At 39.5% G+C, this 17,427-nt stretch overlaps 2 protein-coding genes across 4 annotated transcripts; both read left to right on the forward strand.

Annotated features, from left to right (window-relative positions):
• The first annotated feature begins 803 nt into the window (after positions 1-803).
• On the forward strand, positions 804-13,760 carry LOC109021994 (HBS1-like protein). 3 transcript variants are annotated; one of them, XM_035693067.1, is made up of 12 exons: positions 804-1,230; positions 1,555-1,761; positions 1,881-1,981; positions 8,360-8,518; positions 9,331-9,408; positions 10,778-11,223; positions 11,345-11,455; positions 11,536-12,023; positions 12,483-12,651; positions 12,749-12,988; positions 13,085-13,219; positions 13,355-13,760. In XM_035693067.1, exons 3-12 carry the CDS (start codon positions 1,885-1,887, stop codon positions 13,484-13,486), a joined length of 2,055 nt encoding a protein of 684 aa, XP_035548960.1. In that variant the 5' UTR covers positions 804-1,230; positions 1,555-1,761; positions 1,881-1,884; the 3' UTR covers positions 13,487-13,760. The 3 variants fall into 3 exon arrangements, with proteins under 3 accessions (XP_035548960.1, XP_035548961.1, XP_035548962.1); XM_035693068.1 differs by having other exon boundaries at positions 810-930; XM_035693069.1 differs by lacking the exons at positions 804-1,230; positions 1,555-1,761; positions 1,881-1,981 and having other exon boundaries at positions 8,396-8,518; positions 10,756-11,223.
• Positions 13,761-14,350: 590 nt separating this feature from the next.
• LOC118349254 lies at positions 14,351-17,419 on the forward strand. The gene is made up of 2 exons (XM_035693070.1): positions 14,351-14,806; positions 16,151-17,419. The coding sequence occupies exon 2, from the start codon at positions 16,327-16,329 to the stop codon at positions 17,269-17,271; it is 945 nt and encodes a 314-aa protein (XP_035548963.1). The 5' UTR covers positions 14,351-14,806; positions 16,151-16,326; the 3' UTR covers positions 17,272-17,419.
• The last annotated feature ends 8 nt before the right edge of the window (positions 17,420-17,427 follow it).

Consider the following 17,427-nt stretch of genomic DNA (forward strand, 5'->3'; position numbering starts at 1 on the left):
GGATGGGTCAATAAATTTGTTTGCAATTGGCAGATTAACTTGTAGTCTCATTTTGCACGATAATATTCAATTAGTGTTAAATTTCTTACATGAAACCTCAAGTTTGAGCTGTGAAAAAATTGATTGTGGTAGATTTGAGTCTAACAACTTTATATGAAATATTGCAACTTTTGTTTATTGATTTTGTATTGGCAGATGGAAAGGTTGTGAAACTCAAGCTTGAGAAAAAATAGAGGGACTTTGTGAAGATTTATCCTCTCCCGCCATAATGCATCACTCATTGAAACGTTTTGTATTAATTTCTACTTGGCCATGTCAGGTCTTTTTCGTGCGCAAGGTGTGCGCAAACTCGCTTGCATCCAAATTTTTTTATTTTATTTAACACGTGTCCGATAATAAAAAATTATTTAAATAAGAAATTATTTTGGAAACTGAAGATACAATTAGATCTTATTTGGATTTAAAAGCTATCTCAACTCAATTTTTTTAAATTTTAAATAAAATATAATACAAAATTTAAAAATTATAAATATCAAAATAAAAATAATATTATAATAATATTTTATTTAATTTTTAATTATAATCTCATCTTAACTAAACTAAACTAAACTCAACTCAACTCAACTCAACTTAACTCCTTATTCACTTCTATAAATTTATTTTCCTAATATTTTCTATCCAATCGGACGTGTCATTAGCATTGCAAATGGCCGTTGGGCGTTGGCGGTGATCGCCGACACAGCTTTCCCATACACCAATTTGTGTGCTACTCACACGTATATATATCTTCACACGCTCGGCACCTCGTTCAGTTTTTATCTACGACAGGAGAGAACTCCAAGAAAAGAAGATCCTACAGAAGAGGCAAAGGCGGAAACTGTGGAAGAAGCATCTTTATAGCTTTATTGATCTTCATTGCCGGTCTATCTGGTAAAGCCCAATCGTTTTTCTGGTCATTCACTTCCTTCAACATAGAAACCCTAGGTGTTGTATCAAAGTTCCCTATATCATTGTGATTTTCTGTTCTCGGCGGAATATTTTTGTCATTCGGTGGTGGAGATTGCTTGGCAGAGAGTCGCATGGAAATCAACTGAATCATTTTCTGCAATCTCTTCTATTTGTTGGTGTGAATATATTTGGTCAAGATTTAAATGATCTTTTAGAGCATCACGATAATTGGCTCACTTATCGTTTGGTTGCTGAAAAACCGGGGAAAAAGATACGGAAATGGTATGAAGTTTTAGTTCACTTTTATAATTTGTTTTTTTCCTAGCGTCGTTTATTTCAATTATTTTTTTGAACTTCGTTTATTTCAATTAAGTCGGCTATATTTTGCATCATCATCATCATTATTATTATGATCATCATCAGCATCTTCATTATTACCAGCGTCATTATTATTGTTAATATAATCATTATCCTTTAATTTCGATTTCACATAATAATTCCAGATGTTTCAATTTATATAATGGTACTGCGTGAAAAAGATAGGAGTGTGATCACGACAGCTTTACCAATAAACTAAAAGTTCTTTGTAAATAATTTGGCTTGCAGCTTAATTGACGTTTGGAGGAAGAGGACACTATATTTTTGGAGCTCAGAAACAATTTCTTGCTATCCTCTATACTTTTCGGAAGCGTTTGTTGCTTGATGCCCTGAGATTTTATTAACTTGGACAATAACATATTGAACCCCACGGAATATTTGGTTGGCTAATGGCGTCGTAGAAGTACTGTTTCTTTGACGTCCCACAGTTTCAGGGTATGTAGATTTTTGAAAATTGAGGGTGCTTTTGTTCATTCGCGTGCAGATATTGCTTTTGTCTTACATCTCCAGTTGAAAGATTGTTTTTGTTTTTATCTCTTTCTCTCCCATACTAGGGCCATGCCTCGTAAAGTGAGTTATGGAGTTGATTATGATGAAGAATATGATGACTATGAAGATTACGATGTTGATTATGATTTAGATGTAGAAGATAATGGTCAGTAACCTTATTAACTCAAAGCTCCATTTAATTGGTTCATGCTGCCTTTTTTCTTTCTTTGTTTTGGTTTCTTTTACCTGCTATCCAGCGCATTGGCAATGTTAGAGAGAGTGTATTTAATAATGTTTTGAAAAAATATTAGTCCTGTATGTAGATGAGATGGTAAGCAGATCAATTTTCACACATTTTGCATGATGTTTGACCTGTTCTCAACTATTTTTTGCTACCTTTCCACTGTTTGGTACAGTTCTTATTTTCTGTCCCTAGAAAAATGAAATACTTGTACCAAGATGCATATGGATGTAAATTCAATTCTTATTTCGAGAGTTAAACGTGATCTCATTTAAAGAAAGGTAATGATGGTGGTAGCAATAGTTGTTGTGTGCATTATAGTATTGGAGTTTAGCTGCTGACTGAATTGGCTGTGGGGCAAAGTTCGTAGGATATATATATATTTTTTTTGATAAGTAATCGATAATATTATAAATAAAGATAGGCAAAAACCCAAGTACACAAGATGAATACAAGAGATAAGAACCTATCTAGGTCAACGAAAGGGAAGCTAAAAAGTCATGTACATTCAGGCCATTAAAATCTATAGCAATGGCCCATAACATTAAAGTACTGAAAAGTAAAGCTCTAAGTTCCCCCGTCGACCGCTCCTTGTTTTCAAAAGTCCGATCATTGCGCTCTTGCCAAATACACCACATGATACAGATTGAGATCATCTTCCACACCTCCTTAATTTGTTGGACTCCTCTCGGAAGTGTCCAACTAGCCAACAGATCAACCACTGTTTCTGGCATCACGAAGGGTAGCTCTACTCGACTGAAAACTTCCACCCACAAGGCTCTTGTTATCTCGCAATGTAACAATAGATGATCCACTGTCTCACCTGATCTCTTACACAAGCAACACCAGTCTAGTACAACTAACCGTCGCTTCCTCAGGTTGTCAGTGGTCAGAATCTTCCCCCATGCTGCTGTCCATGTAAAGAAAACCGCTTTCGGAGGCGCCTTATTTCTCCAAAGTCTCTTCCATGGGAACTGAATGGTTGTGGTGTGGGATAGGGACTTATAGAAGGATCTAACTGAGAAGATGCCCTTCCCCGTCGGGTTCCACCATAAGCTATCAGCTTGCTGTCTATTCGGCTTCACAGAATATATGAGGCTGAAAAAGGCTTCAAAAATGTCTACTTCCCAATCTTGTGCCGCTCTACTAAATGTCACGTTCCACTGCACATGGTCCCCTGATATAATCATAAGGTCCTCAATGGATGCTTCCTGGTTGCGAGCCACACGGAAAACAACTGGAAATGCATCCTTTAGGGCCTTGCTCCCACACCAAATGTCTTCCCAAAACTTAATACGGGATCCCCTCCCCAACACCATTTTAGAATGAGTAATAACGTCCCCCCACCCACGCCTAATGTGTTTCCATATCCCCACTCCACTAGCCCCATTTACCTCATTTGTGCACCAGCCCCCCCATAAGCTTCCATGTTTATACTCAATCACCAGTTTACATAGAGCTTCGGTTTCCAAATTATACCGCCATAACCACTTCCCAAGCAACGCCCGATTGAATGTTCTCACATTCTTTATGCCCAACCCACCTGACGAGATTGGTCTACATACCTTGTCCCAGCTAACTAAATGAAATTTGAATTCATCCCCTATCCCACTCCAAAGAAAATCACGATATAGTTTCTCAATCCGAGTTGCTACACTGACAGGCAATTGAAACAAAGATAGAAAGTACGTAGGTAAGTTAGAAAGGGTACTCTTAATGAGAGTAACCCGGCCACCTTTCGATAAATACAATCTCTTCCATCTTGCCAATTTCCTTCCTATCTTTTCAATAACAGAATCCCAAATGGATGAGGCCCTAGCAGCAGCCCCCAAAGGTAATCCCAAATAGATAATGGGAAGAGAAGCTATCCTACACCCAAGGATGCTAGCTAACTGCCTAGTATTGCTCACGTTCCCCACTGGTACTAACTCTGACTTGTCAAAATTAATTTTCAGGCCTGACGCTGCTTCAAAACATAATAACAGAGCCTTCAATGTCCTCAACTGGTTGTGATCCGCCTCGCAAAATAAAAGAGTGTCATCTGCAAATAGTAAGTGAGACAACATGATAGTGCCCCTATTGGGGTCACCAATCGGAAAACCAGCCACCAACCCATGCGTGACCACTGCCGATATCATCCTACTCAATGCCTCCATAACGATAACGAAAAGAAGTGGGGACAGAGGATCTCCTTGTCTGAGACCACGAGAGCTGCTAAAGAAGCCCGTCGGGCAGCCATTTATCAAGACTGAAAATCTGGCCGTAGAAATACACCACCTGATCCAACTACACCATCTCACCCCAAAGCCGCATCTACCCAACACATACAAAAGGAAATCCCAGTTTACATGGTCATATGCCTTCTCCATATCCAATTTGCACATAATCCCTGTGGATCCAGCCTTCAATCTGCTATCTAATCCCTCATTTGCAATAAGAACTGAATCCAAGATTTGTCGCCCCTTAACAAACGCATTTTGTGTTTTCGTGATAATCTTCCCCAATACCACCCCCAATCTGTTAGCCAGAACCTTTGAGATAATTTTATACACTCCATTCACCAGGCTTATGGGTCGAAAATCCTTAATCTCCACCGCCCCAATCTTCTTAGGGATCAACGCAATAAAAGTGGCATTTATGCTTTTCTCAAACTTCCCAACCAATGAAACTTCCTGAAACACATTCATTAAATCTTCTTTCACCACTTCCCAACAAGAGTGAAAAAAGCCCATCGAGAAACCATCTGGACCAGGAGCTTTATCTTTGACCATACGCCTCACTACTTCATACACTTCCCCTTCTTCAAAGGGCCTTTCTAACCACGCCGCTTCTAGAGTCTCAATAGTATCAAAACCAGGGCCATCCATCTTTGGCCTCCATCCTTCTCTTTCTGTAAGTAGTTGTTCATAGAAATCCACCACATGTTCACTAATCACAGGGACCTCATTACATACCATACCATTTATATTCAACATTTCAATGGTATTATTTCTTCTATGAGAGTTGGCAACTCTATGGAAGAACTTTGTACTCCGATCCCCTTCTTTCAGCCACAATGCTCTCGACTTCTGGCGCCAAGAAATCTCTTCTAATGATAGTACTCTCTCTAATTCTGAAACCAACTCAGTCTTCCTCGATATTTCCTGCGGTGCGAGAGCTCTAACCTCAAGTATTAACTCGAGCTGTTGTAATTCATCCACCATACATTTCTTACGCTCCCCTAAATCTCCAAAGGATTGCATGTTCCAAAGCTTAAGGTCATTTTTCAAAGCTTTCAGTTTACTGGCTAAAATGAAAGAGGGGTTACCATGAAACTGATATGAAGACCACCATTGCCTCACCTTATCCACAAAACCTTCACTTTTCAGCCACATGTTTTCAAACTTAAAGTAACGGCGCCCACTTCGAATGCCCCCACAGTCCAATAAGATAGGAAAATGATCTGAGCAAAGACGAGGCAATCTCTTTTGGCACACCTCCGGATAATGCACCTCCCATTCCGGTGAGATGAGAAATCTGTCCAGCCGGGACCATTTCTGATTATTCGACCAAGTGAAAGCACCCCCCAATAGAGGTATATCCAACAAGTTTAACTCAAAAATACAATCAGAGAACTCTATCATTGCAGGTCGCATCCTACTCTCACCCGACCGTTCACTTGTTGATCTAATGACATTAAAATCCCCTCCTATACACCACGGAAGTTCCCACCAACTGTGTAGCCCGGCCAGTTCCTCCCATAACAATCTTCTGTCATTGTCCACATTTGGACCATACACCCCAGCAAAGGCCCACGCAAAATCATCTATCACGCTCTTAAACGAGCATGCCACTGTATACTCCCCCACAAACTCCTCCATTTTGTCAACAACTCTTTTATCCCACATTACTAAAATACCTCCTGAAGCCCCGTTTGAAGCTAGATACACCCAATCTGCATAAGTACAGCTCCAAACACTTCAAACTAGTCTTCTAGAAATAGTTTTCAATTTAGTTTCTTGTAAACATACTATGTCCGCCCTCCATTCTCTCAGCAGATTTTTTATTTGAAGCCTCTTGTTTGCCTCATTTAGCCCCCGGACGTTCCAAGATATGATTTTTGGCTTCATAAAGGAGAAGCAAGCCCCTTCCCTTTTGATCTTCCTCGGCTTGAACTTCCTTCATAATTTAACGACCAAGTAAGGCGCTTGAGCTCCCGCTGTTTTTTCGCCCCTGATTTCTTAGCTTGTGAGTGGCCCGCTTCTATTGCAGTAAGTAGCGCAAAAAACTGCTCTTCATAACCCACACAGTCCATACCTATCAAGTGTTGCAATTCTTTCACCTTTTTTAGCATCCAATCTGGTGTAGTTGTTTCATTTGGAAGTAAACGTTTCAATGGGATAGGCTCCCCTACACTATAAGCCCACTGCGTAGAATGTATCTCCCTCTTTTCTTCCTCCCCAAATAAATTTCTACGCTCCCATTCAACCACAGCATCACTAGATGGAAATTGAGTCTCAGGAACTAACACTACCTCACTCCCATTGAGCCCAACATCCACCACCTCCAGCCCAGTCCCCTCTGCCCCGAAATCTCTAACATCAGTGCCATCGTCGTTTCTTATCAACTCAATGTGATCCTCGGAGTGGATCTGAAGCTCCGGCAAGGAGGAGGAGCCTCCCCCTAGGTTCCTCGGCACTGTCTGACTGTTTAGATCTACAGCAGCTTCGCTCGGTGGCTGGTTTACTCCCCTCGAGATACCTGGTAACCCCCCCGTCGCAGGACAAAGAGGGGACTCCAGGATCGGAACCTCTGCCTGATGCAGAGGGGACGCCGGCGAAACAACGGTGTCGCCGTGTGCTCCGTCATCTCTCACCGTGAGTTGAGAGATACCCAGTTTCACCGTAGGCTGTAGCGTCACGATGGTGTCGCCATATTCGCCGAAACCATCTGCCGGTGGTATTGCCATCGCCGATGGTGTCGCCATGTTCGCCGAGCTCGCCGGCGCCATCTGATTCGTCACCGGCGGGGATGGAACCGACGGCATCGCCGAGACAGACGGGGAGCGTCTCCTCCATGCATACGGGCCCGTGGGCTGCAGACACCCAGGCCCAACAGCACGGCCCATCCCTTCAGCCTGCTTGATGTTTCTGGGCCCCAACAGCTCCTGACCCACTAGCCCAGAGACCTTACTCGGTTTAATGTTTAACCCGTAATTCTCTTGACCCATACCCCCCTCACCCAGACCCGTGCCCCTCTCCTCTTTATCCTCTTGAACGCAGCGTTTTAAGGCATTTAAATTAAGCTGTAAAACATCCACTTGTCGCTGCATCTCCATCACTGCCCGAAAGATTTCTTCCTTATCTAGCCCGACACAATCTCTGCCACCATCCTCACTGCACTGCTCCCCTACATGAACAACGTTGCTTCCAGACTTCTGCAACGGCACTGCTCCACCCACTCCAGCAAGTTGACGTGATGGGTTCAAAACCCTCGGGTTTTTGAAAGCCTCCAGGTATGAAGGCTGAGCTGCCATCCTCCCCGTCGTCGACGACCCTTTATAACCACCACGCCCAGCCTCCTTCAAGACCTCCACCATCTGCCTCCAACCCCTTCCATCCCTATCTTCCGGAATAAAAATGCAGTTTCGACGACCACCTCTCCCGTATTCCACCAAAGCCATGAAAACTCCCTGGGGGTTAGAACACCTCTAAGCTATGAAGCCCCTGTCTCCTTCCCTATGCCCTGTATAGAACTCCTTTCTTCCAGCCATTAAACAATCTTCCAAAGCTTTAGTGAACCAGTGCACTGTAACCAACTCCAGACGCATTTTCTTCACCAGCTTCCACCCCTTTTCAGTAATGAGAATCCTACACCCATCCCTTACCACCTCAAAAGACTTTAGTTCTATGTTTATTACTCTCCGATGATCCATATTCCTTCCCTTTGAACTATCAAACTCCCACTAAGTGCTCAGATCATGGAGGTTGAGCAGCTAGAGGAGCTCGTGTGCGTCAGAGAGAGAGAGAGAGAGAGAGAGAGAGAGAGAGTTCAATATCTTATCCATTGATGATGACCTCTTCTTCTCTAATTTCATCTCAAGTTTCCTTATTTCTGCTTCGGCTTTTGCCTTCTGCAAGCTTTCCCACGCTGCGATTTTGGCTTCCTCTCTTTGCAACCTGCACGAGACCACTTATTTATCTAAAGCTGGTCTTTATCCACTTATGTTCTGCTTTAAAAGTAAAGCTCTAAGATACGTGGATCCTCTGACATGTTTCTCATTATATCAAGTCCGTGATGCTTTTTTTTTTTTCCCCTGTACAGGCAACGTACCTCAGTCGAAGCAAGAAACTATTAAGCGTGGGATTTGGCGTTGCTCCATCTGCACGTATGATAATGATGAGAGTTTGTCTGTATGTGATATTTGTGGGGTTCTTCGTAATCCTTTGATCAATTATGGCCCCGGCAGTGATAAGAAAACAGGTATGCTATTGTATCTTCTTAATGTAATTACTAATTGGATTATCTTACATTCTGGGAACGCAGTTTCTGAATGGATTGACTTCTGCTGATTTTTACCTTGTGTTATGGGGATTCCTGATCTCTCTGCTGATATTTAGTTTGTGTTACGGGAACACTTATGTCTCTCTTCCTTCCCCGCTTTTAGAAAATTCAAAATGTACATGTTGGGTTTGGTTTTGGGCAAGAGCTCCCATGTTGAACTAAATCTTGTATTTCAGGTTGCCAATGCAGAGATTTTGTACCTGTCTTGGCACCACCTTATTTTAGTGTTCTTGTTAGAATTTCTTTCAAGTTTGTTGTGCTTTTGTAGAATAGATCTCTTTCATGCAGTTGAAGGCATGTGCAAAGATTCTGGAGCATCCAAAATGGCCAAGTTTCTATTTGCATCATTGCCACGACTGATACCCAAAAAGGCTGCTTCATTTCAAAAGCAGAATGATGTTTTTCTGAAGGAAGAGGGCAATAGCTCGCACATGCATATGAATATGCAAGGACAATCTCTTTTTTTTTTTATAAGTATATGCAAGGACAATCTCATGAACTCCATTAAGACATTTACTACTTGTGGCCAGCACCATTTTAATATAGGTCTGCACATGTTCCACATCAGATGTGGGTCTATAGAAGTAGAATAGACATTCCCGTTATTCTTGTAGTTGAGCATACTCTTATGTCCATCTGTACTCTACTTTATTCTGTAAGTTGTAGTTTCCCTAGAGATGTCCATATGCAGTGTTAGATGTGTTCTAACCTTACGCATGTTGATGATACAGCTCGTTTCAAGTTCGATGCTCCCTCCCCAGATGATTTGGTTTTTGATGGACTGCGTTCCTCCAAAAAGGTTTCAAAAGGTATCCTATTGTTGTTGCAGATATGATTGTCACTGAAATTTCAATTTAAATTCTCTCTCTCTCTCTCTTTCTTTTTAAAAAAAAAACAGAAAATAACTCAGCAAGATAAAAAGGTTATGGAAAGAGCTTTTGGACCACCACATCCTTAACTGAAAGTTAAAAAGAATTTTTTGCAATCCTTCTTATTGATATAGAAATATCCTTTCCTTTTGAATTCTGTGGAATTCTGTTGAGGCAAGTTTACAAGTTTACATGCTTGGCCCTTTTATTGAAGTGGACATTTAATTGTTGATGATATGAAGAAGCTGGGTGATGATATAATATGAGGTTGCCTGTTCAGAAACTCATTCCTTTCTGTTGATGAGATGCATTGAATTTCATTATCACATTTCTTAGTTGGAAGGATGTAGGAATTCTCTCTTAGCATTTGAAGAAGTTTGACTTGCATTCTATGTTTATAGTGTGCCACATTAGGAGGATCATTCTCTAGAAGACTCAGCCCGAAATCCATAGAATAGCTTCATTACATGATTCACAGAAAAGGTGTTTTGATTCATGTGCACACGTAAAAAAATAGAGGTGTGGTGATGCCAATGGGTCCAAAGAGCATTAGCAAGCAATAAAATATGACTATAAATTTGTTAAATAAGGATGCATTTGCTTTTCTTTTAATTGTTTTTGCATTATGTGGGTAATTGCTTGGGGGTAGTAGGCAATTGTGTCTGTGCATCTTTCATCTGAACTGAAGTAGTTTAGTTCAGATATCTTAATTTTTTGATAGGGAATATTTTTTAGTATCTTATTCTGACAGATGAATGATAAATGCCAAATAAGGATGATGCATGTTAGATAAGGATGCATTTGCTTTTCTTTTAATTGTTTTTGCATTATGTGGGTAATTGCTTGGGGGTAGTAGGCAATTGTGTCTGTGCATCTTTCATCTGAACTGAAGTAGTTTAGTTCAGATATCTTAATCTTTTGATAGAGAAATATTTTTTAGTATCTTATTCTGACAGATGAATGATAAAATGGTCCTGCCAAACTAAGCACACCTTTTCACGGTTTGAATTGTTTTGGTTCTTTTACTGATAGCCGTTTGATTGATTTTGGGCTACAAATTAGTCCGTTACTGGTTGGTTCTTAATTGGAATAAAAACTCTGCCTGACTGTTGCTTCCAGTTGCAAATATACTTCTGTTTTGTCGATCAAGCATTTTTTTGCTTCTCTAGTTTTCAGAGTTTTCTGAGAAATACTGATATGGATTGATTGAATATTTTTTAAAAGCACTTCTTTGTATCGCTTGAGTGTAAAATGTTACTCTCTTTGTCTACTACTTTTTATTTGCAGCCTTACTACTCTTTACTTGCAGCCAACTCTACCGACTTGAAATCTTCAAGAGTTTCCTCAAGCATAGATCAGAATATTGGTGTAGTTGGCATAAAATCAAGTGCTGACAGGGCAGATATCTCATCTTCATCGATGCCAAAAGGCAGACACCATAGCGAGGATGGGAGCAATTATTCAAAGAATGGTACAGGCAACATGCCATCGAGTGATAAAAGCTCTGTTAGCCCAGCTGCATTGACTATAAAAGGCAGACCTGATGCAATAGATGAGAGCAGTAGTTCTTCAATGAGTAGGGGCAACCCACGAAGTCTTACCAATAATTTGAACAAAATGGCTTTAGATGCTGGATCTGGATTGTCAAAAAATGGTAATGCCAGAGTGATTCGTTCAAATACAGAATATAAACCTGAAAATTGGATGCTCCCTGGCCAAGCTGAAGATACATTGAATCAACTGAATCTTGCAATTGTAAGTCAACCTTAATGCTAGTCTTACTTTATAGGAAGTCCAGCTATTCAACTCCTTTATTATAGTTTATTTATTATCAGAACACATCACTGATGCCTTTTCATTTAATCTGTCATTATAGGTTGGTCATGTTGATTCTGGAAAATCAACACTCTCTGGTAGACTACTACACCTTTTAGGGCGAATATCACAAAAAGAGATGCACAAAAATGAAAAGGAGGCTAAGTTACAGGTAAAATCACAATGATTTGTATGTGGGTACTCTCAAGCCTGATGTTATTGTATTTATGTGGTGTTTTCATATCCAAGCAGGGCAAGGGCTCCTTTGCTTATGCTTGGGCTTTGGATGAGAGCACTGAAGAAAGGGAAAGGGGAATAACTATGACAGTGGCTGTTGCATATTTTGATTCCAAAAAGTATCATGTTGTTGTGCTTGACTCACCAGGCCATAAGGATTTTGTACCAAACATGATATCTGGGGCAGCACAAGCGGATGCTGCAGTTCTTGTCATAGATGCCTCAGTTGGTTCATTTGAGGTTGGCATGGACAGTGCTAAGGGTCAAACACGGGAGCATGCACAACTTATCAGAAGTTTTGGTGTTGATCAAATTATAGTTGCAGTTAACAAAATGGATGCTGTTGATTACTCTAAGGAACGTTTCGATTTGATTAAACAGCGACTTGGAACATTTCTCCGTTCTTGTGGTTTTAGAGATTCTTCTATAATATTGGTCCCGTTGAGTGCCATGGAAAATCAAAATTTGGTGGCAGCTCCTTCTGATGTTCGTCTGCTGTCCTGGTGAGTTTCCTTTCATCCATCAAATTATTGTCAGACGTCTTGTTCCTCTTCTAGGTCTTCATACTTTCTGTCAATGGTAACTTTATGCACCATTGTGCAGTAGAAACTGAGCTTAAGATGTATTCAATTTTGGGAAAAATACCTTATCAGTATTTAACTAGGAGAAAAAAAAAATACAATGCTGTAAAATAATTGGAAAGGCGACTGAAAGTAAACAGATAAAAGTGAATGAACATTGATGCGTGCTAAAGTATGATGTAATGCTACTTACAAAAAAAAAAGTATGATGTAATGCTCAACGTTCCTGTGTAGGCCAAATCAAGTATGCCACTAATTTGCCCATGTTGGGATGGTAGCTTTTTTCATCTCCATCATGAAGAATTGTCTTCTATAGATTTTAATGATGTGCAACTGATATTGCAAATAATTTTTATTTTTGATATGTTGATTGGAATGCAGGTATCATGGACCTTATCTGCTGGATGCAATTGATTCCCTCCAACCTCCTATGAGAGATTTCTCAAAGCCTGTACTTATGCCCATATGTGATGTTCTTAAATTGTCTTCACTAGGGCAGGTGTCTGCCTGTGGTAAACTAGAAGCTGGAGCTCTCCGAAGTGGATCCAAGGTACACAGAGTAGTATTGGAAGCTTTCATTGATAGATTAAGGGGTTCAATTTTTTATCCAACGCCATAAACCCTGACTGTAATGTGTGTGATTACAGGTTCTAGTTATGCCATCAGGAAATGTAGGGATAGTGCGTTCCTTAGAACGGGATTCTCAGGCTTGTTCCTTTGCAAGAGCTGGTGACAACGTGGCTGTTAGTCTGCAAGGCATTGATGGGAGCCTTGTGACGGCAGGGGGCGTGCTATGTCACCCTGATTTTCCAGTTGCCGTTGCAAAACATTTGGAATTGAAAGTCCTTGTTTTGGATGTTACCACCCCAATTTTAATTGGCTCCCAGGTGTCTTTCTGTTTACATGAGATATCTATATTGTTTTCGTTTCACTATATTGCTCGTCTATGGGTGACAATATAATAACTTGAGTGGAATGAACAGTTGGAATTTCACGTGCACCATGCAAAGGAAGCTGCAAGAGTGGTCAGAATGTTGTCTTTACTTGATCCAAAGACTGGCAAGGTGACAAAGAAGGCACCTCGCTGTCTTACCGCCAAGCAGACTGCTGTTGTTGAGGTGAATTAAGATGACAAAAGTTGTGCCCCTTCAATTTTAAAGTTCAATTGATACAATTCAGGTTGTGGCAGGGAACTTTGGTTTTGGTTTTGGTTTGACCTTTGGTGTTTTTTATTTTTCTAAAACAAACTTCAGGTGGCTTTGCAAGGGCCCGTGTGCGTAGAAGAGTTTTCAAGTTGTAGAGCTCTTGGTAGAGTGTTTCTAAGAGCATTAGGAAGAACAATTGCTGTCGGGATCGTAACCCGAATAATTGAGGAGCAGGATTAGTTGATCGATAAGTGGCAATACTATTTGCATAAGCTAGTGCAACATTTTTGTTCATTCTCTCGTCTCCGTACAGAGGTAAGAACCGTTGAACAGTAATGCTGGGGGGAAACCTTCGTGACAGGAGCTTAGTGATGGGCTCATGAGGTTTCTGTCAATTTTTATTTGGGTTTGTCAGAGGAATGTGCATTATACCAGAAAGGTATAGGTCGAATTATATACCTGTACTTTTGTAAGATATTTTATTGATTATTTTATGCTATTTATTTAAATTCAATCACTTGAAGTTCTCCTTCCATTTGACTCCCGGAAGAAAGAAAAAGCTATTTGTCTATTGTCTCTCTGCTGTATCGAATGCGACTTGGACATCTCCTTCCATTTACGCAAATGCTTCGTATACTTGGAAAAAGCATGCAATGGCGGGTGTTTGACTTTGGAGACACGTGCATCATGCATGCATCTATGCAAGTGTAACTGTAAGATATCCTCTCTCTCTCTCTCTCTCTCTCTCTCTCTCTCTACTATTTAACTTTTGTCTTTGACTTCTATTAAGAAGGGTTTCGTTTTTTCTTTACTTAAATAAAAAATAGAAGTTAACGATTACTTTCTCTTCCTAATCCGTGTCGAAGCGATTCCTTTTTCTGAAAGTAATTTACCCTCTTTACCCATTCTCCAAATATATGGTAAGAAAATTATTTACAATTGTATTATACTATAAAAAATATATATATGTGGTACCGGCAGGCAATTAAACTATGCTTGTTTTCGTGTTTATTTTATGTCTCGTAGTTAGTGTAGTTCTTGTGTCATGACTATCAATTATTATATGTTGATTGGTATCAAATGTTAATGCAATTAATAAGAAAATTATTGAAATAAACTAAAAAGAACGACAAGCCCTATACAACTCTGAAAATGCAAATTAGGCTGAACAGAACATTAGGAATATACAAATTATATATATACATAAAGAATATCAAAACTAGAAAACATTTTACAAAACGTGTGAACAAGACTAGTGTTTCCGGGGAAAAAAATTCAATAAGATCATGGTTCTTACTTTTAGTCAAGTAAAAGGGCATTTACGTCAATTAACTTAAGAAAAGGTGTGCTTTTTTAACTTTTCAAACTCCAAAAGGAAGGAGAGGAAAGAGAGGCGACCCTCTGCGAACTCCTGAAAGTCTCGGACAGACGCCCCCCAGCCCACCCAATCGCCCACACGAACCAAAGAGAACGAACTTTCCGTCTCCTTCCTTAGGCCTTTATATGAGATATATATATCTGGGTTTTTCCTCTGGACTCCAGAATAATACTATATTTGAGGTTAGTCATGTTCGATTTCAATGTTATTCATCACTTTGCATGTTCCAGTTTGCGTGGGGGCTTGTGTGTTTTCTGAATAAAAGAAGTTTTTTCATGGGTTTTAGTTGATTTACTGGGTGTCTTTTGAGTTCACGGAACGCCCGTGATATTGGATTTAGCATTCTAAAATTTCCATTTTAATATTAGTTCGTAATGGTTACGTTCTAGAGTCGCTTTTGTTGAATGCCCATGATTGTGGTTTGATCGATTTTTTTGTGAGCAGCTATTTTTAACGAGTAATATCTACTAGTCTATCTATTAGTTAGTACGGACTGCGGGGTCATTCGTTAACTCGGTGATTTTGGGTTTGTGGACTTTTATCAACCATTATGAAATCTAGGTGGCTAATAATTATATTTTGTACCATAATTTTAGGTCAATTGGGATTTTATCGCCTGTGTCTATTTCGATACTGTACATACATGTAATTGTAAGCTCAGGCTTTTATTTTTCTGTGTGGCTAATATCTTTATTGACAAATATATGATTGCTGAAATTTTAGTTGATTGATTTCAAATGATATTGTGCTTGTTCTATTTTATTAAATGATCGGAAAACATTGGCAGCCTAACCTTTTATTAAAAAAATATAAATTATAATCTATTTCTTTCCATATGTTTGTTGGCTATGAGAGCCTGTTGATTTATTTCTCATCCCCTAAAACTAAGCATTTTGATTTCTGTTTCATCTGAGCAATATAAATGAAACTTATGATATAAGCTCTTTTTGGCTTCTGAAAATAATTCTAAAAGATAAAATAGAATGAGTTTTGAATTTTTTCTTGTTGGTTTCCAGAAAGTGAAAAGGTCTTATGTACTAGGCTTACTTCATTGCTCTTAAAAAAAAATTATATATATATATATATTATCTTTTTAATTCAGATTCAGGATATTGAGTATAAGATTTATGGCTTCATATTGTTTATAGAACCTATTTGTCTTGGCAACCATATTAAATATAGATACCAGAGATGAAACTAACTGGTTCTGAGGAAAAGTGTTGCAAAGACTTGTACCGTTTTGCACTGCCATGTCGAAATCAACAATATATTGCTCAATTTTTCTAGTATCAGCTTCTTTATTAGTTTTAGTTTTTTCCCTCAATTGCTCCATAAGAGGCTCACTTGGTCCTCGTTCAATCCTTTTACTGATAGAAGTTCTTCCCCAGCTCTCCCCAGCCCCGGGAAAGAAGAAAGAAGCATTTTTAGTGTAACTAACAACTTAAAAAATGTAGCTACTTTCATATGTCTACCATTGTTTTCATCATTTTTTAACTAACTTCCACTCACTGTTATGTTTTGTGCAGCTTTGTATGATAGCATGTTGTTCTACATAAAGGGTTTGTTCCATTTGGTTTGGCATAAAAACTTGGCAAGTTATCCTTAGTATTTCCATTACTTTTTTGTGTAAATGAAAGTTGTTATCTAAGGAAAGTGAGCTGCATGCTATCTGCTTGTACATTTTCAATTCAATATTATCTTCATGGCCATAAGACCTTCATGTAAAGGAAGATTCAAACCCAATGTATCCAACATGGAAGATATTCAATTAAATACTACTTGGGAAGATGTGTTTTGCCCGATATGCTTGGAGTTTCCACACAATGGTGTACTCCTTCAATGCTCATCTCATGAGAAAGGATGCCATCCTTTTGTGTGTGACACAGACCATTTGCACTCAAATTGCTTAGACCGTTTCAAAAGTGCGTATGGTATGTCATCGGCTTCAACATCAAATGTAACTCCCACAGAAAACAGTGAGCCAGTGGTATCTGAAGGTAACTATAAACCAAGTTGTCCCTTGTGTAGAGGAGAGGTTACTGGGTGGGTGGTTGTTGACAAGGCTCGTCTGTATCTAGATGAGAAGAGACGTTATTGTGAGGAGGAACAATGTAAATTTATGGGGACATATTTAGAACTGCAAAACCATGCTCGACTAGAGCACCCTCATGCTCGTCCATCAAAGATTGATCCTGCTCGTCAGCTTGATTGGGAGAATTTCCAGCAGTCCTCTGAGATCATAGATGTTTTGAGCACTATTCATTCCGAAGTCCCACGTGGTGTGGTTTTGGGAGACTATGTAATTGAATATGGGGATGATGAAACTGTAGATGAATTTGAGGACTTCCCTGGGGATGAGGGGAATTGGTGGACCTCTTGTATCCTTTATAAGGTGTTTGATAACTTCCGGAGTTCTAGAAACAGAAGAAGGTCAAGAATTAGTGATACAAGAAGTGGAAATCACCGTACAAGTTATGATAGTTCCATTTCTGATGGGGGTTCTGTAACGTCTGTAGAATACTCTGAGTATAGGGTAGATGAGACTGATGATGATTTTGTGAGTACAAATGTCCCAAGGGATACCACCAATCGTCGCAGGTCAGTACTGCCTCTTCTGTATCTTAATCTTAATTGTCTTATGGGATGATATTGTTATGGCTGTTGTCCATTGAATCTTAAGTTTTATTGCTGATTGATCGAATCTCTTTACATTGGTCAGATTTCTGCCTGCTTTTAATTTTGTACATCAATTTTTCATGACATGAGTTAATTGACATTATCTAAAGGGAAATACTTTAGCCAC

Source organism: Juglans regia, chromosome 8, assembly GCF_001411555.2.
Source record: "Juglans regia cultivar Chandler chromosome 8, Walnut 2.0, whole genome shotgun sequence".
NCBI classification, from domain to species: Eukaryota; Viridiplantae; Streptophyta; class Magnoliopsida; order Fagales; family Juglandaceae; genus Juglans; species Juglans regia.

Bases quoted from the DNA above. Each gene is read 5' to 3' on its own strand.
- LOC109021994 (XM_035693067.1), top strand. From the start codon at position 1,885: ATGCCTCGTAAAGTGAGTTATGGAGTTGATTATGATGAAGAATATGAT. The intron at 11,224-11,344 runs GTAAGTCAACCT...CTGTCATTATAG, and splicing joins ATCAACTGAATCTTGCAATT to GTTGGTCATGTTGATTCTGG. The intron at 13,220-13,354 runs GTGAATTAAGAT...AACAAACTTCAG, and splicing joins AGCAGACTGCTGTTGTTGAG to GTGGCTTTGCAAGGGCCCGT.
- LOC118349254 (XM_035693070.1), top strand. From the start codon at position 16,327: ATGGCCATAAGACCTTCATGTAAAGGAAGATTCAAACCCAATGTATCC.